General features: G+C 41.4%; 1 protein-coding gene across 4 annotated transcripts in view; it reads left to right on the plus strand.

The window, feature by feature from the left end:
* LOC126162930 (leukocyte elastase inhibitor-like) overlaps nt 1–26,230 on the plus strand; it is a 121,228-nt gene that overhangs the window by 77,860 nt on the left and 17,138 nt on the right. For 2 of the 4 annotated variants that reach the window (XM_049919750.1, XM_049919753.1), the window contains exon 8: nt 8,157–8,448. The exons of the other annotated variants lie outside the window; for them this stretch is intronic. In XM_049919750.1, the coding sequence (XP_049775707.1) occupies nt 8,157–8,305 (149 nt within the window). In that variant the 3' untranslated portion in view covers nt 8,306–8,448. Of the gene's footprint in view, nt 1–8,156; nt 8,449–26,230 lie in introns of those variants that run through there. 4 annotated transcript variants of the gene reach the window in all.

Here is a 26,230-nt window from a genome sequence, read left to right on the forward strand (position 1 = left end):
ACATGGTACACAAAGTAGGCGTGTACCCCCCTGAGGATTAATGTAATTATACCCTCAGGTGTTACAGATTACAGCAATGTATCGCAGAAAACTTTCTTTGTATTTCAAAAATCTTGAAAAATAAATGGTTTAAGTACAAAATTAAGCACTCAAATGCGTGTCCTGTAGCGCTAAATGTTCATCTTGTTGTAAGATAATCTCTGTGGAAGTGTCGTAGTTATTGTCCTCTGAAAGCTAAGTTCTGCAGAAGTCAATGTACTTACCTCATGATAAACAAAAGTGAAATGCTTTGCGTATAGATTGTTTGCAGCCCGCTCCATTTCCCTATGTACAATTACCAAATTACTACTTTCAACATTAGTTAATTCATTACTCGGTGGCGCTAACACACTGCTTTCGTCTTCACTGTCATTTCTCAGTTTACTTTGGAAACTAGTATTGCGTTTTTCACACGCCATTATTGTCACAATATTTCACTCTACAACACAAAAAAAAACACAATTTGAAGAGCAAAAATAAGAGAACACATTAACATAGAACTGAAAATAATATCTAGTTAATTGCAAGCGCAGCTGCGAAATAGTTGGTGCAAATCTACATGCATGCCACAACCGTTTTACTGTGCAACAATGACAAACCACAACTACCAAGGAAATTCTCTCTATAATTACGCGCTAGCAATAAACAAAAGCTACACTAAATACACAAACTACAAGAAAAAAATCAGAAGGTTCCACAGAGGTATCCTAGGCTAAGGGTCGACATATGAAACGTCCCCTTTGAACAATTTATACAAGACTGTGCTTAACCTGACAGACTGTGCTTAACCTGACAGACTGTGCTTAACCTGACACAATATTATTTAGCGCAACGCAATCTGACTTTCAAAAATCCCTACAAAAGAATGGCCCAAACTAACATTAAACTATACCTTTCACTAATAACTTACCTCACAAAAATCTTCATTACTCGAACTACTGCAATACAGCGAGCGCCACTATTGCCAGCTAAATAAAAGATTCAAACTACAGAAGGCACTAACTACTGATAGGGATAGTTAGCAAATGAAAGATATTAATAGAGAAAAAACAATGTATTTACCTTAATAGTCATAATATATATATAGCAGTTCATGACATATTACAAAACTCCGCCATCTCTCTCCCCACATCCACCACTGCTGGCGGCTCACCTCCAACTGCGCAACGCTACGCGCTGTTCACATCCAGCTGCCGCTGCCCAACACTACAATGGCAGACAACAATGCAAACTAGCCACAGACTGCACACAGCACAGCCAGTGATTTTCATATAGAGCGCTACGTAACGTTGCCAATATGAAAACATAAACAGCCTACTTACATAAAGAAAACATAAACAACCTACTTACAAGGTATGTTCTGTTTTCGCATATATACATATATATATATATATATATATATATATATATATATATATATAGGGTGAGTCACCTAACATTACCGCTGGATATATTTCGTAAACCACATCAAATACCGACGAATCGATTCCACAGACCGAACGTGAGGAGAGGGGCTAGTGTAATTGGTTACTACAAACCATAAAAAAATGCACGGAAGTATGTTTTTTAACACAAACCAGCGTTTATTTAAATGTAACCCCGTTGGTTTTGTTAGCACATCTGAACATATAAACAAATACGTAATCAGTGCCGTTTGTTGCATTGTAAAATGTTAATTACATCCGGAGATATTGTAAGCTAATGTTGACGCTTGAGTACCACTCCTCCGCTGCTCGATTGTGTGTATCGGACAGCACCGAATTACGTAGGGATCCAAAGGGAACGGTGATGGTCCTTAGGTACAGAAGAGACTGGAAGAGCACATTACGTCCACATGCTAACACCTTTTTATTGGTCTTTTTCACAGACGCACATGTACATTACCATGAGGGGTGAGGTACACGTACACACGTGGCTTCCGTTTTCAAGTACGGAGTGGAATAGAGTGTGTCCCGACATGTCAGGCCAATAGATGTTCAATGTGGTGGCCATCATTTGCTGCACACAATTACAATCTCTGGCATAATGAATGTCGTACACGCCGCAGTACATCTGGTGTAATGTCGCCGCAGGCTGCCACAATACGTTGTTTCATATCCTCTGGGCTTGTAGGCACATCACGGTACACATTCTCCTTTAACGTACCCCACAGAAAGAAGTCCAGAGGTGTAAGATCAGGAGAACGGGCTGGCCAATTTATGCGTCCTCCACGTCCTATGAAACGCCCATGGAACATCCTGTCAAGGGTCAGCCTAGTATTAATTGCGGAATGTGCAGGTGCACCATCATGCTGATACCACATACGTCGACGCGTTTCCATTGGGACATTTTCGAGCAACGTTGGCAGATCATTCTGTAGAAACGCGATGTATGTTGCAGCTGTTTGGGCCCCTGCAATGAAGTGAGGACAATGTTTCAAGCGTCAACTTTATGTTACAATATCTCCGGATGTAATTAATTACAATATCTCCGGATGTAATTAACATTTTACAATGCAACAAACGGCACTGATTACGTATTTGTTTATATATTCAGATGTGCTAACAAAACTAACGTGGTTCCATTTAAAAAAACGTAGGTTTGTGTTAAAAAACATACTTCCGTGCATTTTTGTATGGTTTGTATTAAACAATTACACTAGCCCCTCTCCTCACGTTCGGTCTGTGGAATCGGTTCGTCATTATTTGATGTGTTTTACGAAATATATCCAGCGGTAACGTTAAGTGACTCACCCTGTGTAGAGACCTACTTTAGAGTTAGTAGTGCAAAATATGTTACGTTTCCTCATGTTTTTCTCTTGTGTTTCAGCTTAGAAACAACTTTTGTAGCACAAGTTTTGTGAAATTAGATTACCGTTTTGTGTTACGATTTCCAATGTTGTTAGTCCGTGTCCCCATACCCCAGATGGCCGATTTCCAACATTTTTTCACCCATACTTATTATAACACTTCACTTACGATTTTCATTGTGTGTTCAACGTGCGTGTTTTACAGTGTGTATTGTGTTTACCTTTCGTCATTGGTTTGTGTTGCGATTGTCATTTGATATTTTATTTGTTATGTCTGTGTGTGCGAATGTGTCTGTCTTTTTGTTATGCGTGAATGGGTCATTCCTTGTGAGACTGCTTTTTTTAAAAAAAATTGTGTATTTGCTATTCTATGTGTTGATATGTGTTTCTATCTTAAAGTATACCGTTTCCTTCAGTCAGTCATGCCATGAGTGTAACTGTTTTGTGTTTCTGGTTGTCAGCTGTAGTGTCTGCTGGGTTCTGTGGCGTTTGTGTTCTCTGCATGTTTACAATTTTCTTTAGCTGTGTTTTGATTTTTTGGTTGAGTCTTTGCACTATAAAGGTGTTACAATTATTGTTTGTGGCTATGAGCTGCATTGTTTGTAATTCTTCTTCATAGTTTTCTTTGCTGAGTAGGATGTTATTTAGTCTGCGTTATATGTGTCTTACGGCCGCAAGTTTCTTTTTTTTTCTCTTTTTAATGTAGCCTGTATAATTGTATCTGGGGCTGTTGGCTTCCTGAATAAGTCAAATATGCGCTAATTGCTGTATCCCTTTTTGACATATCCAAGAAATGTACTAGCTTTTGTGATTCTGTTTCCATGTATATTGTTTATGTCTGTATGAAGTTTATCTGTTTTTTCGGTTCGTTCATCCACCGTACCATCCGCATATCTGTACCAGTAAACAATTTTGTATATTTCTTTGTGGTGACTGTATCGAAGATCGCGTTTTCTATATGGCTGACGAATATGTTTGCAATTGATCCTGATATTGGGGATCCCAATGGAAGGCCACCTTTTTGTAAATAAACATCCTTTCCAAATCGGAAGTCAGCACACAGAATAGCAAATACACACACAAACCCACGTACACACACAAACACACACACACAAAGAATAACGCTTTCACACATTTTTTGTAAAGAAAAAAAGCGCTCTCACAAGGAATGACACATTTACACACAACATTACACACAAGCAACACGAACACATACAAACAAAAACAAAACAAATGGATATATCAAACCACTTGCACCACACAAAGGACGAAAAATAAACACCCAGCCACAACTGGCAACACAACACATTGCAAACACATACATATATAACTCATCATTAAAAGTAAAAGTAAAGTCTTGTAATAAACGTGGGTGAGAAAAAGCCGGATATCGGCCATCTGTAGTATGGGGAGCGTATGAACACGCTTACGGGTCTACGCACATGGAATAGCAACAATGGAAATCGTAACACCAAAAGGCAATTTAACTTCACGAAACTTGTGCTACAAAACTTCTTCCTTATCTATAAAACAAGAGAAAAACATGAAAAATGTAACTTTGGAACTACTATATATATACACAGGGTGGTCCATTGATAGTGACCGGGCCAAATATCTCACGAAATAAGCATCGAACGAAAAAACTAGAAAGAACGAAACTCGTCTAGCTTGAAGGGGGAAACCAGATGGCGCTATGGTTGGCCCGCTAGATGGCGCTGCCATAGGTCAAACGGATATCAACTGCGTTTTTTTAAATAGGAACCCACATTTTTCATTACATATTCGTGTAGTACGTAAAGAAATATAAATGTTTTAGTTGGACCACTTTTTTCGCTTTGTGATAGATGGCGCCGTAATAGTCACAAACGCATAAGTACGTGGTATCACGTAACATTCCGTCAGTGCGGTCGGTATTTGCTTCGTGATACATTACCCGTGTTAAAATGGACCGTTTACCAACTGCGGAAAAGGTCGATATCGTGTTGATGTATGGCTATTGTGATCAAAATGCCCAACGGGCGTGTGCTATGTATGCTGCTCGGTATCCTGGACGACATCATCCAAGTGTCTGGGTCGTTCGCCGGATAGTTAACGTTATTTAAGGAAACAGGAAGTGTTCAGCCACATGTGAAACGCCAACCACGACCTGCAACAGATGATGATGCCCGAGTAGGTGTTTTAGCTGCTGTCGCGGCTAATCCGCACATCAGTAGCAGACAAATCGCGCGAGAATCGGGAATCTGAAAAACGTCGGTGTTGAGAATGCTACACCAACATCGATTGCACCCGTACGATATTTCTATGCACCAGGAATTGCTTGGCGACGACTTTGAACGTCGTGTACAGTTCTGCTAATGGGCACAAGAGCAATTACGGGACGATGACAGATTTTTTGCTCGCGTTCTGTTGAGCGACGAAGCGTCATTCACCAACAGCGGTAACGTAAACCGGCATAATATGCACTTTTGGGCACCGGAAAATCCACGATGGCTGCGACAAGTAGAACATCAGCGACCTTGGCGGGTTAATGTATGGTGCGGCTTTATGGGTGGAAGGATAATTGGCCCCAATTTTATCAATGGCAATCTAAATGGTGCAATGTATGCTTATTTCCTACGTAATGTTCTACCGACGTTACTACAAGATAATTCACTGCATGACAGAATGGCGATGTACTTCCTACATGATGGATGTCCGGCACATAGCTCGCGTGCGGTTGAAGCGGTATTGAGTAGCATATTTCATGACAGGTGGATTGGTCGTCGAAGCACCATACCATGACCCGCACGTTCACCGGATCTGACGTCCCCGGATTTCTTTCTGTGGGGAAAGTTGAAGGATATTTGCTATCGTGCTCCACCGTCAACGCCTGAAAACGTGCGTCAGCGCACTGTCAATACAAGTGCGAACATTACGGAAGGCACTATACAGGTGTTACAACTATTGTTTGTGGCTATGAGCTGTATTGCTTGTAATTCTTTTTCATAGTTTTCTTTGCTGATTGGGATGTTATTTAGTGTGTGTATCAGGTTGGATGTAGCCGGTATAAGTGTATCTGGGACTGTTGGCTTCCTGAATAAGTCAAATATGCGCTAACTTCTGTCTCCCTTTTTGGCATATCCAAGATATGTACTAGCTTTTGTGATTCTGTTTCCATGTATACTGTTTATGTCCGTATGAAGTATATCTGTTTTTTCTGTTCGTTCATCCAGAATTATGTCATCCGCATATCTGTACCAGTAAACAATTTTATATATTTCTTTGTGATGACTGTATCGAAGATCGCGTTTTCTATATGGCTGACGAATACGTTTGTGATTGCTCCTGATATTGGGGATCCCATTGGAAGGCCCCCTTTTTGTAAGTAAACATCCTTTCCATATCGGAAGTCATTTTTGGATGGGATTACTTTAAGGGTTTTGGATATTCCACTAACACAACACAAAGAATGGCAAAGACACACACAAACACATGCACACACACAAACATACACACATACAAAGAATAACGCTTCCACACATTTTTTAAAGAAAAAAGGAGTGACACATTTACACACAACATAACACACAAGCAGACACACATACATACAAACAAAAACAAAACAAATAAAATATCCAACCACATGCACAACACAAACGAATTACGAAAAATAAACACCCAGCGACAGTTGGCAACACAACACATTGCAAACACACACATACTGAACCCACAATGAAAAGTGAAAGTTTGCAGGTCTACACACGTGGAATAGCAACACTGAAAATCCTAACACCAAAAGGCAATTTAACTTCACGAAACTTGTGCTACAAAAGTTCTGCCTTATCTGTAAAACAAGAGAAAACATGAAAAATGTAACTTTGGAAGTAGAAGCATGTGAACAGACCACTGAAGATGCTTCACAAAAGAAAGAAGCGAAACGCGAATGACAAAAAACAAACTGTCTATCATTTAGTTGCAAGATGGAACATACCTCCAAGAAAGCGACGGTGTTTGCAGAGGATTTGATGATTTGCAGAAACTAGAAGGAGATAGTGCAGGGCAGTTGGACGTTTGGCAACAAACAGGACAAGAATATCGGATGAAATGTAGCATACGTAAGTGTGAAATGATTATCTCAAAAAAGAAGAACAATTGGGGGTGAGGACGTCTGAGAAAAATGGAGAGTTTCAGGTACCTGCAAACCTTAGTACTGGAAAATGGAAGAAGCGATAAAGAAATAAATAAGTGAGGAAGAGAAGTAGAGCATTCTGGGAGATTATTAGCAGCCTGATACGCAGCAAGGACGTCCTGCAAAACAATAAAATGGTTATGTATCGGGTGTAGTCTGTTCCCATCTCGATGTGTACCTCGGAGATGTGAATAATGAAAGGAAGAGACAGAAGCAAAATGAAATAGGAGAGATGAAATTCTTGAGAAACAGTATTGGAGTGACGAAAACGGAAAGGTTAAAGAATGAAGAGTGTCAGCGAAGGAGAAGAAAACACCCAGAACGGTATATGAGGTGAAAGGCAAGGTAAAAGTATGAAGAGGAAGACCAAGAGACTGGTGGTTAAAAAGAGTGAATAGCTGCGTGCGAAAGACTGCAGCGAGGTGGAGACGGAAGGATGGTGGTAAGACAGAAGACGATGGACAAGTTTGTTTCGAATTTTCATGGAAAATGTTGGCTGGCAACGGTTGCGGATGGAAGGGTGCCGAAGCCTCAGCAGATAAGAATTCGCACCAATGTCCTGTATAGAATCACATACCTCGCTCAAGGAGAGAAACTATTGTTGTACTGTCTCTGAGTTGAGGTCAGAAAGGTCGGCGGCCTTGTATGCGAGAGCCGTAGGTTTCTATGCCAGCACAAGGTTTGAGCCTCTCCTCATTTCTCCGTGATCATCATCATCATCACCACCATCATTATCCTAAACTCAAATACAACATGCCGGCCGGTGTGGCCGAGCGGTTCTAGGCGCTTCGGTCTGGTGCCGCGCGACCGCTACGGTCGCAGGTTCGAATCCTGCCTCGGGCATGGATGTGTGTGATGTCCTTAGGTTAGTTAGGTTTAAGTAGTTCTAAGTTCTAGGGGATTGATGACCTCAGAAGTTAAGCCCCATAGTGCTCAGAGCCATTTGAACCATTTTTGAAGTTACTGGAATACATCACCACTGTGTGAGTAGAATGTGTTGTACTAGACTCAAACCCCGAGTCTTGCGTTTCGTGAGCAACGATCTTCCTATCTCCCACTGTGTGAGTGCCCTGGATATGCTGTTTTACACGTGCGTGCGAATAAAAGTTGTAGGACTGTCACCTCGGACAGAGAAAGTAATGCCTGTTCCTGCTGTTGCAGTTCTCGTGGCGGTTGGTGCGGGCGCTCCTCAGTTTCCGCCACCACCACCCGTCATCTTCAAGGCCGACCACCCCTTCTTGTTCTTCATTATGGATGACGTCACCCCTACGATTCTTTTCGCGGGACGAGTTGCGACACCTTCTGCATAATTAGTGAGGTGTCAGAATATATAAGTTTAATTTCTTATGATCCTGAAACCTGTAGAAACAATTGGTGAAATTGCTATTTTTCATAGTGTTGAAATGTGCCTGACAAAAGATATGTAATAAAAAGTCTTTTCAAACCCGAAGAATGTACAATATTTCTATTTAAACTGAGAACAGTTGTCAACACATGGAAAACTTTTGTTTTCTAGCTTACATCCCCTAAATAGCGGTAATTCCTGAATTCCGGAAAAAGTGTTTCTATCCAAAGGATGATGATAAAATTCCGGATGAGAGTCATCTTTGCGATGATAATACACGTTACAACGTTTTCTAATTTGCTCTAAACACAAACATAATCACAGGCTTCTAATCATGAGTGGGTTCCGCCATAGATTAGTCGTCGTTAGAAACTTTGGGTGAGACATCTTATGCTGGGTGTCAGAATACGCGTCACCATATGTTCTCATGAAAGAAATGAGAAGTAATAAAAGAATTATGTATGCATGTAAATCACTGTTGTTAATGGACATAATGTCGTTCTTTCGAGTCAGAAACTTGATGCAGACTCGAAGCGTTATAGTTGCTCCATGCAGTTAGCACAATATCGAATTTTACGTTTTTTGCATAATCGTTTTTATAACGTATCGCCTCCTTAAACAAATGGTTAATGCCGCTGCCTTCGGAGCGAAAGAACGCGGTTCAATTCCTGTTAATTCCTAAGATTTTTTTCTGACGCAAGGAGGTCAAGTGCTTCAGTACAGAAGCAGCAGCACCGGTTGCATTTATCTGCTGAAAATAACGTCTGTAGGGGTTAGCGACATGATAATCACATGTGCCACGATCTTTATCGCTTCTCCTAAGGTAGCAGTTGACCAGTCCGAACAGAACTTTATGTCCTCCACGTTGGAGTGTTTTTCTGAGGAAACTGCGACTGTTTTGACAAAAAAAGTTCAAATAAAACAAATTTATCTTCGGTCAGTGGGGTCAGTCCTTTTTGGTCAGTTTTTGGGTCAGTCTTTTTTTTCTCCCACGACGCGTTTTGACAGTTTATCTCTGATCTTCAGGTGGAAAACAGCATATCTTGTTACCTGTATACCAGCTGAATGCAGCTAGTAGTATTTTTTTTCTTTTATTTTGCTACAAAAAGTATAACAAGCACTTGTTGTCATATGGCACTAAGATCATACATTGGAAATGGTGATGGAGCTACTTACAGTCTGTTCCAGTGCACAGAACTCTTCAGTTCGTTATAAAATAAAATCACCATTGACTTGATTTATCACACAGAAACCAGTAATATAAACACACCAAAGGTTGTAGTGATGTAAAGATACGGTACTTCGCCTCACAGAGCATTCATAGCTAGTTCACACTGTGGATAAGAGATACACGTAGCAATTATATAATTATTTCTTTCCTTACAACATCTTGTTAAAGTACTGTATTGCAATATGTGTGACAGGAACATAAAATGAAATAGATAAACTAAGTACATACATATATATAAATGACATAGCTGTGAATATACTGCGTCTCTAAAGTACTTTGGGATTATTTATTTTTCTTTAATAACTGACTCAGGAGGTAGAAGATAGAAAGAGTTACAATGCATTATCTAGTACACCTACAAAACTCTTAAAGAAGCTCATTGTCACTGTCTCAGTGCTTTTCATTTAGAGCATTCTGTCCATGTTTTCTGTTGGAAATAAAAATTTCCAGCTCTTCATAAATGTTGAGTTTGTGACTTTTTTTCATTTTGTGAAGTTATATTAGATTGTCCTCTGTGTTGTCAAATGAATGTCCTGTGTCCTGAATGTGTGTACCTATGACTGATTTATTGGGTGTGTTATATCTAAAGGCATTAATGTGTTCTCTGAATCTAGTTTGAAAGCTCCGTCTGGTCTGACCTACGTAGTGTACAGGGCGTTGACTGCATTTTATCTTGTATGCACCTAAGTTGGAAAATTTATCTTTATTGGTTTCTGTATTGTGTGGCAGTTTATTACCTAATTTATTGTTTGTGGAGAAAGCAACTCTTACAATATATGGTCTCAACACATTAGCAGGTTTTTGTAAAGCGATAACAAAGTAGGGAAAGCATACTGCTCTGGTGTCTATCTGTTTGTTGTTCTTATTTATGTTTCTCTCTATTCCTTTCTTAACTTTCTTAGATATTTTCTCAATGAGTGTACGTTGAGAACCATTTGCAGCTGCTATCTGTTTGATGGCTTCAGTTTCATATTGGAGCCTGTCTTTGCTTAAGGGCATTGTGTCTGCTCTGTGCAACATGGATCTTTAGACTGCTAATTTGGGTGTGTGTAGGTGGTATGGACTAATCTAAAGTGGCAAAAATGTCAAACTTTAGGTTAAGCCTGATTTAGAAATGTTCCTAATGTAGTATGTTTTCGAAAACATAGGGAGCATTAAAATATTTTGCAAAGTACGTGCTACAGATATTTTGTTTTCTTAACTTGAAAAACGGAGAAATTTATGAATGAGAAACAAAATGCAAAATGTTATTCCATATTTGTACCACTTCCTCTCTCTCTCTCTCTCTCTCTCTCTCTCTCTCTCTATATATATATATATATATATATATATATATATATATATATATATATAACTGCCACACAAAAGATATATATATATATATATATATATATATATCACTGCCATGTATTTTACAGTTTATATAGTTTATCTATTTTATTTTAGTCACTGCCATATATTTTACAGTGCAATAGTTTTAATAAGATGTTGTAAAGATAGAAATAATTTTATAAATGCTATATGTATCTCTGATCCACAGTGTAAATTAGCTATGAATGATCTCCAAGATAAAGTACCATATCTTTACAGTGCTATAAACTTTGGTCTGTTTATATTAGTGGTTCGTGTTTCTGCATGACAAATCAAGTCAAAAATGTTAATTTATAACGAACTGCAGGGTTCTGTAAAGTGAAACAGATTGTAAGTAATTCTATCACCATTTCAGAGGTATGCATAGGGAATGAAGTCCTCTGTGACTATAATTAGAGTCCAGTATGTAACTTCCACTCAGCAACAGAGTGCTCACTGACGTGATTCGCCAATTACAACTGTGGTAGACCATATGACCCATGCGCTTTCTTTCATTAAAAGAAAGAATACCATCTGGTCAGATCACTTCGCGGTACTTGCCTATTTTTTACATATAGTTTTGCTTTTTGTAATGTCTAACAATAAACTATGCATAATCAGAACTTGGATATTCCGTTAGTCGTGTTGCTGGTGTCTAATATCGACACCACTGGACTGATCCTCACGCGATATTCATTTTAAAAAAACTTGTTTTTAAGTGTACCGCCTACACCTTTAGGTAATTAACCTGTATCGGTATGTATATGCCCAACAGAGACTGTAAACTATCATTTGTTACACAAGGTTTTTTTATTAAGGCTAAATTGTGTCCCTAAATACGTCAAAAGGGTGATGGGATAGTGACTGTAATTTAACTTTGTGACCAGGTGAGACACGTATGATATGAAAGTCAAAGTTGCTGTATGGTCTATTGTTTATTATAAATTGTCACACAAAACGAGTGAAATAGTTGCACTGAAGTATAAACGAACATGTTTAATAATATCCCATTCACTGACAAATGATCACAAGAACATGAAATAGTTACAAATAACTAATTCGAGGGGAGATTCAAGACAAGGAACCGATAGGTAGGCTACTACACTGTTAGCACACTGATTTGTTTCCGCGATCTGACCACAGTGATTGCCAAAATTTGAGTTCGTGGAACGATGCATGCCAGAAGGACGTCATCCTCCTATTCATTAACACTCTAACCCTTAGTGAATATATTGCGACCTGTACACGCCTAAGCCAATTGCAGATATTACCAGTCGGTTTAACAGCGTCGTGTGTTGTCCGCTAATGTCGGCGTCCACTGTGGAAGATGCCTGTGAATCGCGAAAAGCTGCCTGACGTTAACTTTACTTCAAGTTCCAGTTTGATCTGCAAAGCGAAACGAGCACTTCTCACACCGCATTCTGCGAGCGGAATTCCCAGTGGTTCTTTCGCTATCTGCAGTCGAAAAATGGCTCTGAGCACTATGGGACTTAACTTCTAAGGTCATCAGTCCCCTAGAACTTAGAACTACTTAAACCTAACTAACCTAAAGACAACACGCACATCCATGCCCGAGGCAGGATTCGAACCTGCGACCGTAGCGGTCTCGCGGTTCCAGATTGTAGCGCCTAGAACCACTCGGCCACATTGGCCGGCTATCTGCAGTCGGAGAGCCACTTTAGTTCCTTCTGTTTTCCCTCGTAACACTCGCCCCTTCTTCGAGAGTCAATTCTAGCCTCTTACGAGCAGTCATGCAATCACAAGACTCAATTCTCGTGGAGCATTCTCCTGCTTCTCAATATTTTTCCGAAACTGCTACGGCAAACCAGGCAGACCAATGAAATTTCCTCATTTTCGCGCACAGAGACCTACAGCTAAAGAAAGGAACGTTGAAACGTCCCCTTAGAAAATGCACAGTCACAACAGATGGCTGCTGGCCATCTTTACAAGTACTACAGTGAGTCGGCATCTTTGATGACTCACCAGTACCATTATTTCTACAAGGACTGCAGTGGGTCTGCATCTCTGATGGCCCACCAATACCATAATCTCTACCAGGACTACAGTGGGTCTGCTCTGCGATGACCTACCTACCAATATTCTTCAAAACGTCGAATGACTCTGCTGTGGGTTTGCTCTGTTGTGGCCCATTACCTGTCAGCATGTCAAGAGTCAGCACTGTCTTTCCGTTGGAAGGACAGTACTACTTCTTCAAGACTGCATGGAAATCCACTACTTCCGTGTGCATTTTCTTTTACTGCTCAGACTTTGAGAAAAACACTGCAATTTTACTGTAATGAACAATCTGGACTGTCTTTATGGACTGTGAGAACATTTTAGATCTTGACCAACATTGTATCAATAAGTGTGTGCATTTGATTTATTTGATATTGTAATTATGAAAAATTTTTTCAAATCTGTATTGGCCACTGCCCAAAACAATTTGTAAAAATGTTTGTGGGGAGCATGGTGGCTATGTAAGTAGGCTGTTTATGTTTTCTTATTGGCAACGTTACGTAGCGCTCTGTACGAAAATCACTGGCTGTGCTGTGTGCAGTCTGTGGCTAGTTTGCATTGTTGTCTGCCATTGTAGTGTTGGGCAGCTGAATGTGAACAGCGCGTAGCGTTGCGCAGTTGGAGGTGAGCCGCCAGCAGTGGTGGATGTGGGGAGAGAAATGGCGGAGTTTTGAAATTTGTAAGACTGGATGGCATATATATTATGATTATTAAGTTTGAATCTTTTATTTAGCTGGCAGTAGTGGTGCTCGCTGTATTGCAGTAGCTTGAGTAAAGAAGATTTTTGTGAGGTAAGTGATTTGTGAAAGGTACAGGTTAATGTTAGTCAGGGCCATTCTTTTGCAGGGATTTTTTAAAGTCAGATTGCGTTGCGCTAAAAAAAATATTGTGTGTCAGTTTAAGCACAGACATGTATAATTGTTCAAAGGGGACGTTTCAACGTGTTTCAGCTGTGCTTCAAAGGAACGCCTTAGCATGTTTCCCACGATTCACCAAAGATTCGTATCTGCTTTATATGCATGAGGTGCCAGCTACAAGTATTTTTGGGCAGAAAAAGTGGAAGTCTCACACTTCTAGAATCTTCACACCTTGCCTGCCTTGTTCTGCCGAGAGCCTGGAGCCATAAATACCTGTGGCTTTCACGGAGCCTGCGTAGCGTCCACCGGTATGTTGCTCTTCTATCGGCAGACTGGCGCCGTCTTCTCTGCAGTCTCCGCCCAAGGCTCATTGCTGCCCGCCTTCCGGGACGTTTACTGTACTTCACAACGTCCGCACCGCAGAAAAACACTTTAGGAACACGGGAGCGGCTGTCATCACATGACAGAATTTCAACGACTGCGATAACTGCTGTCAGTATTGTGTCGGCTCGCGACGGGCGTCAGCTCACTGTAAGGGGTCCGTAGGCCCTTACTGTAGGTTTGCACTCGGCACAGGTCGACAGGGCAAACTATCGATTAGTGTGTCGAGTAGCGAGAGCGAGTGGAGAGTTGAGTCAGTTGTTCCTGTGTGGCGGGCCGAGCTGGGCGGAAGCCAGCAGTTGTTGTAGTTCAAGGTTTACCGACAAAGGGAGTGGCCATCGCCGCGGTTTAACCCCTTTGTGTTAGAATAATACGGGAAAGTGATAAAGTATAATTACGAGAGTGATCAGTGATATTTCTGTGCCGTTATTTTGATTTCGCGTCTACCGCGCCGGCATTATTTTGGATTTGCAGTGTTGGATTGCAGTGTTGGATTGCAGTGATTGTATCAGCGTGTGACGAATATAAATAACGAAGAATCCTGTGCTGAGATTAGCCGTTATTAAAAGTGTATGACGAAGGCAGTGGCTGTCTCCTTTTTCTTGTGTTCTTGAGACGAATATAGGTCTTGATCAGTGAAGCTGTGTTGGCGTTATTCTTGTCACCAGACATTTCATTATTACAGCATTGAGAAGAACAAAATGGAATGTAACAACTCCGTAGCAGTCCATTCCGATTGCCAGCCCCATTAGGTACACGGTCACATTATTTAATTATTCATTTGGGCTGCTATTAGATCCCGATCGAGCGGGATATATAAAATACAGACGTGTTACATCACCCTGTCCAGTACACACAACAGCCTCAGCGAACTCTGTCCTACCTGGCATCGGCGTCACTTCTGCAACCTGCGTTAAGTTAATGGTGCTCGTCGTGATGCTTTGATCTGTTGTCTGTGTGTGAGACTCCCAGCCCTGCCAAACGCAATTCTCAAGAAATAAAACACCTACAAGTACTTCATGTATCCGCAATCACTATCGTATAACCTTTAATGAAAATAAAGGACTACACTATTTTCAGATCAATTTAATTCAGTCTACATATCGCACTATATAATTTGCATCTCAAATGTCTATAGTCGAAACTTCGAAGAAACCGTCAGTTTCACCGTCTTTGAAGTTGCTTGAGTAGGAATAAAATGATGTTGCGTTCACTAATGGTAACACTAATCGTGTCCTGTAAATTGACTCGTTCCACATCACTTCGATCATCAATGAAACATGTAACTCACTATTTAACCAAATATTCATTTGTAGTGACTAATTACAAATAGTTGCCACAACTGTTACACATGCAGAAACGGAGAAGAAACTGGGTCCAATAAGTGCAGCGCAAACTTTTAAAGCATTTATTAAGTAAATAAAAACTTAAATAAAATTTCAAAACAATGTGAAATTTAAGCATTTCTTTGAACATTTAGTCATATCTTTACCAGCGCAGTTAGTGTCTATATACACAGTTGTTGTTGTTGTAGTTTTCAGTTCTGAGACTGGTTTGATGCAGCTCTCCATGCTACTCTATCCTGTGCAAGCTCCTTCATCTCCCAGTACCTACTGCAACCTACATCCTTCTGAATCTGCTAAGTGTATTCATCTCTTGGTCTCCCACTACGATTTTTACCCTCCACGCCGCCCTCCAATACCAAACTGGTGATCCCTTGATGCCTCAGAACATGTATTCCCAACAGATCCCTTCTCCTAGTCAAGTTGTGCCGCAAACTTCCCTTCTCCCCTATTCTATTCAATGCCTCCTCATTAGTTATGTGATCTACCCATCTAATCTTCAGCATCCTGCTGTAGCACCTCATTTCGAAAGCTTCTATTCTCTTCTTGTCTGAACTATTTATCATCCACGTTTCACTTCCATACACGGCTACACTCTACATCTACATCTACATGATTACTCTGCAATTCACATTCAAGTGCTTGGCAGAGGGTTCATCGAACCACAATCATACTATCTCTCTACCATTCCACTCCCGAACAGCGCGCGGGAAAAACGAACACCTAAACCTTTCTGTTCGAGCTCTGATTTCTCTTATTTTATTTTGATGATCATTCCTACCTATGTAGGTTGGGCACAACAAAATATTTTCGCATTCGGAAGAGAAAGTTGGTGACTGAAATTTCGTAAATAGATCTCGCCGCGACGAAAAAGTCTTTGCTTTAATGACTTCCATCCCAACTCGCGTATCATATCTGCCACACTTTCTCCCCTATTACGTGATAATACAAAACGAGCTGCCCTTTTTTGCACCCTTTCGATGTCCTCCGTCAATTCCACCTGGTAAGGATCCCACACCGCGCAGCAATATTCTAACAGAGGACGAACGAGTGTAGTGTAAGCTGTCTCTTTAGTGGACTTGTTGCATCTTCTAAGTGTCCTGCCAATGAAACGCAACCTTTGGCTCGCCTTCCCCACAATATTATCTATGTGGTCTTTCCAACTGAAGTTGTTCGCAATTTTAACACCCAGGTACTTAGTTGAATTGACAGCCTTGAGAATTGTACTATTTATCGAGTAATCGAACTCCAACGGATTTCTTTTGGAACTCATGTGGATCACCTCACACTTTTCGTTATTTAGCGTCAATTACCACCTGCCACACCATACAGCAATCTTTTCTAAATCGCTTTGCAACTGATACTGGTCTTCGGATGACCTTACTAGACGATAAATTACAGCATCATCTGCGAACAACCTAAGAGAACTGCTCAGATGGTCACCCAGGTCATTTATATAGATCAGGAACAGCAGAGGTTCCAGGACGCTTCCCTGGGGAACACCTGATATCACTTCAGTTTTACTCGATGATTTGCCGTCTATTACTACGAACTGCGACCTTCCTGACAGGAAATCACGAATCCAGTCGCACAACTGAGACGATACCCCATAGGCCCGCAGCTTGATTAGAAGTCGCTTGTGAGGAACGGTGTCAAAAGCTTTCCGGAAATCTAGAAATACGGAATCAACTTGAGATCCCCTGTCGATAGCGGCCATTACTTCGTGCGATAAAGAGCTAGCTGCGTTGCACAAGAACGATGTTTTCTGAAACCATGCTGATTACGTATCAATAGATCGTTCCCTTCGAGGTGATTCATAATGTTTGAACACAGTATATGCTCCAAAACCCTACTGCAAACCGACGTCAATGATATAGGTCTGTAGTTCGATGGATTACTCCTACTACCCTTCTTAAACACTGGTGCGACCTGCGCAATTTTCCAATCTGTAGGTACAGATCTATCGGTGAGCGAGCGGTTGTATATGATTGCTAAGTAGGGAGCTATTGTATCAGCGTAATCTGAAAGGAACCTAATCGGTATACAATCTGGACCTGAAGACTTGCCCGTATCAAGCGATTTGAGTTGCTTCGCAACCCCTAAGGTATCTACTTCTAAGAACTCATGCTAGCAGCTGTTCGTGTTTCAAATTCTGGATTATTCCAGTCGTCTTCCCTGGTGAAGGAATTTCGGAAAACTGCGTTCAATAACTCCGCTTTAGCGGTATTGACTGCGTCTTGCCGCTTGTGTACTTTACACACGACCAGAATTTCTTCGGATTTTCTACCAGATTTCGAGACAATGTTTCGTTGTGGAAACTATTAAAGACATCTCGCATTGAAGTCCGTGCCAAATTTCGCGCGTCTGTAAATTTTAGCCAATCTTCGGGATTTCGCTTTCTTCTGAACTTCGCATGCTTTTTCCGTTGCCTCTGCAACAGCGTTCGGACCTGTTTTGTGTACCATGGGGGATCAGTTCCATCTCTTACCAATTTATGAGGTACAAATCTCTCAATTACTGTTGCTACTATATCTTTAAATTTGAGCCACATCTCGTCTACATTTGCATAGTCAATTCAGAAGGAATGGATAATGTCTCTTAGGAAGGCTTCTAGTGACACTTATCCGCTTTTTTAAATAAAATTATTTTGCGTTTGTTTCTGGTGGATTTGAAAGAAACGGTATTGAGCCTAGCTACAACGACCTTGTGATCACTAATCCCTGTATCAGTCATGATGCTCTCTATTAGTTCTGGATTGTTTGTGGCTAAGAGGTCAAGTGTGTTTTCGCAACCATTTACAATTCGCGTGGGTTCGTGGACTAACTGTTCGAAATCGTTTTCGGAGAAAGCATTTAGGACAATCTCGAAAGATGTTTTCCGCCTACCACCGGTTTTGAACAAGTATTTTTGCCAACATATCGAGGGAAGGTTGAAGTCCCCACCAACTATAACCGTATGAGTGTGGTATTTATTTGTTACGAGACTCAAATTTTCTCTGAACTGTTCAGCAACTATATCATCGGAGACTGGGGGTCGGTAGAAGGAGCCAATTACTAACTTAGTTCAGCTGTTAAGTATAACCTCCACCCACTCCATACAAATACTTCCAGAAAAGGCTTCCTCACACTTAAATCTATACTCAATGTTAACAAATTTCTCTTCTTCAGAAACGCTTTCCTTGCCATTGCCAGTCTACATTTTATATCCTCTCTACTTCGACCATCATCAGCTATTTTGCTCCCCAAATAGCAAAACTCCTTTACTACTTTAAGTGTTTCATTTCCTAACCTAATTCCCTCAGCATCACCAGACCTAATTCGATTACATTCCATTATCCTCGTTTTGCTTTTGTTGATGTTCATCTTATATCCTCCTTTCAAGACACTGTCCATTCCGTTCAACTGCTCTTCCAGGTCCTTTGCTGTCTCTGACAGAATTACAATGTCATCGGCGAACCTCAGAGTTTTTATGTTTCCTTCATTGCTTGCTCAATATACAGATTGAATAACATCGGAGAGAGGCTACAACCCTGTCTCACTCCCTTCCAAACCACTACTTCCCTTTCATGTCCCTCGACGCTTATAACTGCCATCTGGTTTCTGTACAAATTGTAAATAGCCTTTCGCTACCTGTATTTTACCCCTGCCACCTTCAGAATTTGAAAGAGAGTATTCCACTCAACATTGTCAAAAGCTTTCTCTAAGTCTACAAATGCTAGAAACGTAGGTTTGTCTTTCCTTAATCTATTTTCTAAGATAAGTCGTATGGTCAGTATTGCCTCACGTGTTCCAGTATTTCTACGGAAACCAAACTCATCTCCCTCGAAGTCGGCTTCTACCAGTTTTTCCCTTCGTCTGTAAAGAAAGCAGATGGTAGAGTTTTGTCAGGACTGGCTCTCCGAAGGCCGACAGTAGTTCCAATGGAATGTTGTCTACTCCCGGGGCCTTGTTCCGAGTTAGATCTTTCAGTGCTCTGTCAAACTCATCACGCAGTGTCATAGCTCCCATTTCATCCTCTTCCATTTCCATAATATTGTCCTCAAGTACATCGCCCTTATATAGTCCCTGTATATACTCCTTCCACCTTTCTGCTTTCCCTTCTTTGCTTAGAACTGGGTTTCCATGTGAGCTCTTGATATTAATAGAAGTGGTTCTCTTTTCTCCATAGGTCTCTTTTATTTTCCTGTAGGCAGTATCTACCTTACTGCTAATGAGATAAACCTTTACACCCTTAGATTTGTCCTCCAGCCACCCCTGCTTAGCCATTTTGCACTTCTTGTCGATCTCATTTTTGAGACGTTTGTATTCCTTTTTGCCTGCTTCATTTACTGCATTTTTATATTTTCTCCTTTTATCAGTTAAATTCAATATTTCTTCTGTTACCCAAGGATTTCTACTAGCTCTCGTCTTTTTACCTACTTGATCCTCTGCTGCCTTAACTACTTCATCCCTCAAAGCTACCCATTCCTCTTCTACTGTATTTCTTTCCCCCATCCTGTCAATTTTTCCCTTATGCTCTCCCTGAAACACTCTATAACCTCTGGTTTAGTCAGTTTATCCAGGTCCCATCTCCTTAAATTCCCACCTTTTTGCAATTTCTTCCGTTTTAATCTACATTTCATAGCCAGTAGATTGTGGTCAGAGTCCACATCTGCCCCTGGAAATGTCTTACAATTTAATACCTGGTTCCTAAATCTCTGTCTTACCATTATATAATCTATCTGATACCTTCTAGTATTTCCAGGATTCTTCCATGTGTACAACCTTCTTTTATGATTCTTGAAGCAAGTGTTAGCTATGATTAAGTTATGCTCTGTGCAAAATTCTACCAGGCGGCTTCCTCTTTCATTTCTTACCCCCAATCCATATTCACCTACTACGTTTCCTTCTCTCCCTTTTCCTACTATCGAATTCCAGTCACCCATGACTACTAAATTTTCGTCTCCTTTCACTATCTGAATAATTTGTTTTATCTCATCATACATTTCATCAATTTCTTCGTCATCTGCAGAGCTAGTTGGCATATACACAGTATGTAACATGAATTAATCTAATAGTAATCTCCTCAAGTCAGCTGGGCGACACAGCACAACCAACGTAGGTGGACGCCTCAGTTATATACAAAGTATCGGTCCATGAACGCCACCGCAATCGGGCCGACACAAGTAATAGAAATGATATCACAACAGGTTCATCTGGAACGGAAACTATATTAAAACGTTACCACATAAGCGTTCAATAACTACTCCTTTGCTCATAGTGCCAACCCTTTTCCCTTTAACACCCAAACCATGAATTTAAAAATTGGCCGACTTCTATGCCAGATACCTATAAATTATAACCTGACCTATACTACCAGTTACAACATTCATCAAACAACAAAAGTTTTAGGAGAATTTCCAGAACCAGATTTCAGCTTCTGGGGACAGATCTCAGTAGCCACTTACAGCACAATAACAAACAGTTTGACAAAAGAACCAATAAAAGCTCAGCTGAACTCCGTAAGGTTTACTACAAATGATAACAGGCTTAGTGCGAGCTTATCTACATCCAGGTGCTTACTTGCGCACACATAACAGGCTGGCAACAGGGCCCTAAGGGTCACAACAAAAGCACGTGACCCAACGAACTAGCGTAATGCAAGAACGAACAAAGATTAACGCCGCTGTCTAAAAGCACATACAACAAATACTGACGCACTTCGTTAATAAAAACGTGGCGCTGGACACAAATTATGTGTGGTGGCTATGAATCGTATAGAATACACAGATCGTCCAACAAGGCAAGGCGAGGTACGATAAACAGCAATATGTTCACCAACAACATCACACTCACTGGTTGCCCTGTGTGTCCAGCCGCACACCACAGTTATGCTGTTTCGGATCCTTAAGCCATTAGTATCAGTATATCATTGTGCAAAACACCATCGGATTTCAACCCGGTAATATGCTTCAAATTCACAGGGGCGTACAGTCTGTCAGCCATCTCCTTTCGGCAACCTTTTAACAGCCGTACATCATGCATAGTAATCGCTGCTGCTGGGCGCATGTGTGTTCCTGAGGGCTCGTTCCAATTGACCCACTCCCAGTCCATCTCTCTTCCCGCCACCACATCCCTATGGCGCTCGTGACCGGGCCAGCCCACCCACCTCCAAGGTGTGCCAGTCCGCCGACACAAGAACAGATTTGCCAGCTTACGGCACACAGCTCAAAATACGAGAACTTCCTTCTGCTACATTAATAATCCAGGTGCAGTAGTCCAAGAGATACAGCGAAGGAACTGCTGCGAACGAGGGACACTAGGCAGGAGATGTTGCCACACTGATGGCAAGGGTTAGTTCCTGTAGGACGCTTGTGTAAGTCTGATTTTCAGTTTTATTCTCAGTGTCTCTCAGATCTGGTTGATTGTTGTCTTTGACAAGACAACAATCGATAGTTAAGTTTTAGCTTTGACAGGGATTATCTCTGCTCATCACGCGTTACTTCGACCACCCCCCCCCTCTCCTACAGTATACAGGGTGAGTCACCTAACGTTACCGCTGGATATATTTCGTAAACCACATGAAATACTGACGAACCGATTCCACAGACCGAACGTGAGGAGAGGGGCTAGTGTAATTGTTTAATACAAACCATACAAAAATGCACGGAAGTATGTTTTTTAACACAAACCTACGTTTTTTTAATGGAACCACGTTAGTTTTGTTAGCACATTTGAACATATAAACAAATACGTGATCAGTGCCGTTTGTTGCATTGTAAAATGTTAATTACATCCGGAGATATTGTAACCTAAAGTTGACGCTTGAAACCTCCGACGTTCAGTTGCGTGTTGTAACAAACACGGGCCACGGTCGGCAGGGACATGTTTACGATGACGATCGTGTTTACGAGTGTGGCTGTAGTGCACTGTTGTGGTTTGGTCTAGCTGTCGCAGTGTCCGCATGCAACACTTGCTGCTATTGATATTCTGCATTCGTCTCCGCACGCAGACCAACTGTAGTACACCGTGTTACCAGACGTCTGTGATAGTGTAATGTTGTAGGAACTGTGACCATGGTGTATTCGAACTCTGAAAAGGCGGAGATGATACTCATCTATGGCGAGTGTCGACGAAATGGAGCGGAAGCCTGCAGGGTGTATGCAGAACGGTACCCGGACAGAGAGAATCCAACGTGCCACACATTGCAAAACATCTACCGCCAACTGTATGCAACAGATGTGGTCGTAGCACGCAAACGGGTCCGTAACAGGCCCGTCACAGGAGAAGCGGGTGAAGTTGGTGTGTTAGCTGCTGTTGCCATGAACCCACTCATGAGTACACGGGACATTGCGAGAGCCGGTGGACTGAGTCAAAGTAGTGTCATGCGTATACTGCATCGTCACCGCTTTCACCCGTTTCATGTGTCGCTACATCAGCAATTACATGGTGATGAATTTAATCATCGAGTGCAAGTCTGTCAATGGGCATTAACAGAGAATGCGTTGCAGTTCTACCTGTTTACCGATGAAGCGGGTTTCACAAACCACGGGGCAGTGAATCTACGGAACATGCATTACTGGTCCGTGGACAATCCTCTCTGGCTCAGACAGGTAGAGCGACAGCGACCGTGGACTGTAAATGTGTGGTGCGGAATCATTGGCGACCACCTCATTGGTCCTCACTTCATTGTAGGGGCCCAAACAGCTGCAACATACATCGCGTTTCTACAGAATTATCTGCCAACGTTGCTCGAAATTGTCCCAGTGGAAACGCGTCGACGTATGTGGTATCGGCATGATGGTGCACTGCACATTCCGCAATTAACACTAGACTGAACCTTGACAGGATGTTCGACGGGCGTTTCATAGGACGTGGAGGACGCATAAACTGGCCAGCCCGTTCTCCTGATCTTACACCTTTGGACTTCTTTCTGTGGGGTACGTTGAAGGAGAATGTGTACCGTGATGTGCCTACAACCCCAGAGGATATGAAACAACGTATTGTGGCAGCCTGCGGCGACATTACACCAGATGTACTGCGGCGTGTACGACATTCATTACGCCAGAGATTGCAATTGTGTGCAGCAAATGATGGCCACCACATTGAACATCTATTGGCCTGACATGTCGGGACACACTCTATTCCACTCCGTAATTGAAAACGGAAACCACGTGTGTACGTGTACCTCACCCCTCATGGTAATGTACATGTGCGTCAGTGAAAAAGACCAATAAAAAGGTGTTAGCATGTGGACTTAATGTGCTCTTCCAGTCTCTTCTGTACCTAAGGACCATCACCGTTCCCTTTGGATCCCTACGTAATTCGGTGCTCTCCGATACACACGATCGAACAGCGGAGGAGTGGTACTCAAGCGTCAACTTTAGGTTACAATATCTCCGGAAGTAATTAACATTTTACAATGCAACAAACGGCACTGATTACGTATTTGTTTATTTGTTCCGATGTGCTAACAAAACCAACGGGGTTCCATTTAAAAAAACGTAGGTTTGTGTTAAAAAAACATACTTTCGTGCATTTTTGTATGGTTTGTATTAAACAATTACACTAGCCCCTCTCCTCACGTTCGGTCTGTGGAATCGGTTCGTCAGTATTTGATGTGGTTTACGAAATATATCCAGCGGTAATGTTAGGTGACTCACCCTGTATATGTCGCTCTCGGACGTCCGAACGGTCAGTCGCAAGACTCAGAGGAGGAGCGTTCTGAGGATGTCCAGCGCAGTCTTGGACGAAACGTCAGGCACAGAAGAGTTTCTTGGACCACGACCTCACATACCGAAATATTTACCAGAAGCTATGTCATCCGGCCGTGAAAGCCTTCATTCTGTAATCAATACTGAGCCTGAACACCGAAGGTGAACTTCATGAGTGAGAAGATGAACTAGAAAAATTTTAATCCATAATTGCACTATCATATATGAGTAGTTTATAGTCAAATTAATTCAGATAGTTCATATAAAGTTACAATGATTCTTCGCCCTCCAAAGAAGACAGCGCCACTTTTGGGTAATGTCAAGGATAATGTGATGCTCTGCAAGGCTGGTGTTTACAAGCTACTCTGCTAATGCGGCCTTTTATAGACTGATCAGACGACGCATACACTCCAGGAGGGATGCACGGAGCACCAAAAGTATACCCCGCCCTTACAGCCCATTACTCGGCTATGGCATAGCAGTGGATCGACAATGACCACTCTAAGCCGAATGACAACGCCGAAATTCTACTGTCTGCTTTCTTATTCTGGGACTCGGTGGTGAGTAAACGGTGTAAATTAGTTTGGCAAAGAATTTAATTAACAGAGATAGCGGTTTCACACTGGAAAAATCATGCAATCAGCCGCTTTGTTTGCTCAATCGGCAAAGACATCGCTGCAGAACAGGTCCTAGTAATAGACCTCGTATATCCCGGAATAAATCGAGCTTCTAACTACGAATTTAGTTCATACAAATTCTTGCCACCATGCTTCATCTCTGGCTATTCTCTTTTCTGTGACTGCAAGAGCAATAACACGACTTTCGTTTTTAAGATAGCAAATGCGAGTCCTGTATCTGTAGAACTATAGTATTTGACCGAAATATCTGTCGAAGAAATGGAGTTTACGCAGCTGCACGCCTGAAATATAATGGATGAGTCAATACGCCGTGAAAATACACTGATAAGTCGAAACATGACAACTTGGTGATATTTAAGTTTTACTGTAGAAATATGTGTTTAGAAGATTAATAATTAGGTTATTGTGGCCTGTTATTTCTTTCTACAGCTACGTAAAATCTATGTATAAGTTAATTAGATTAAATCGAGGCAGGATATTATTCCAAACCTACACAAAATTGTTTACTAACTAACTTAGTTGTAGTAGTTGTTATGTAACCTAGCAAACATTACCTGACACAGCATGCTGACAAAGACCACGAACATATATTAGATTAACGAATCCTGCAACGCTTCGCAGTTGTTAAATACGTGTGGGAATTACACATACGCCCTAATCTACTTCCCCCCCCCCCCCTCTCTCTCTCTCTGTCCATCTCGTCCTCCCGCTCTCTTTGTCCATCTCCTCTTCTTCTTCCCTCTCTTTGTACTTTTCCTCCTTTCCCCCCTCCCAAACTCTCTCCATCTCCTCCTCACCCTTTACTGTTACTGCAAACGGAAGATCGGTTAGGAAATGAAGTCACTTAAGATGAGCAGAAAATCATTGTGATCATTAAAATGAGGGGTACAGGAGAGTTCTGTCCAGCTGCTGGACCTATGAGGATAGTAGTTTCAATGACAGTATTTGTCATAGTTTTAATCTGTGAATGAGAGGATTCAGATTCCATAGTGGTATTCTAATCATAAGTTGATAAGCTATAAATACAACAATCCTCTTTCCTCTCAAAACTGACTATGACGATGAAAACAACGCAGCACGCTGTTGCGCATACAAGTTTATATTTAAAATTATAGTTTTCATAGTTATAAAACCTGAGGGTGTCCTTCTGTTAAATTAATTAACCCAGGTGAGTTAGTTCAACATATACTGCGACAGAAGTGCTGTGAAGGTAGAAATCTATGTGATACATTTGGCACACTGATGATATGAGTTAGTTCGTGAAGGTTGCTTGTATAATGGCTTGGACTGGTCGTAGCATTAACGTGTGAGATTTTACAGTCAAGTTGGACTAACAAAAGTTTGATAGTATAATTACACTGAGGTGACGAAAGCCATGGGAT

Source organism: Schistocerca cancellata, chromosome 2 (assembly GCF_023864275.1).
Source record: "Schistocerca cancellata isolate TAMUIC-IGC-003103 chromosome 2, iqSchCanc2.1, whole genome shotgun sequence".
NCBI lineage: Eukaryota > Metazoa > Arthropoda > Insecta > Orthoptera > Acrididae > Schistocerca > Schistocerca cancellata.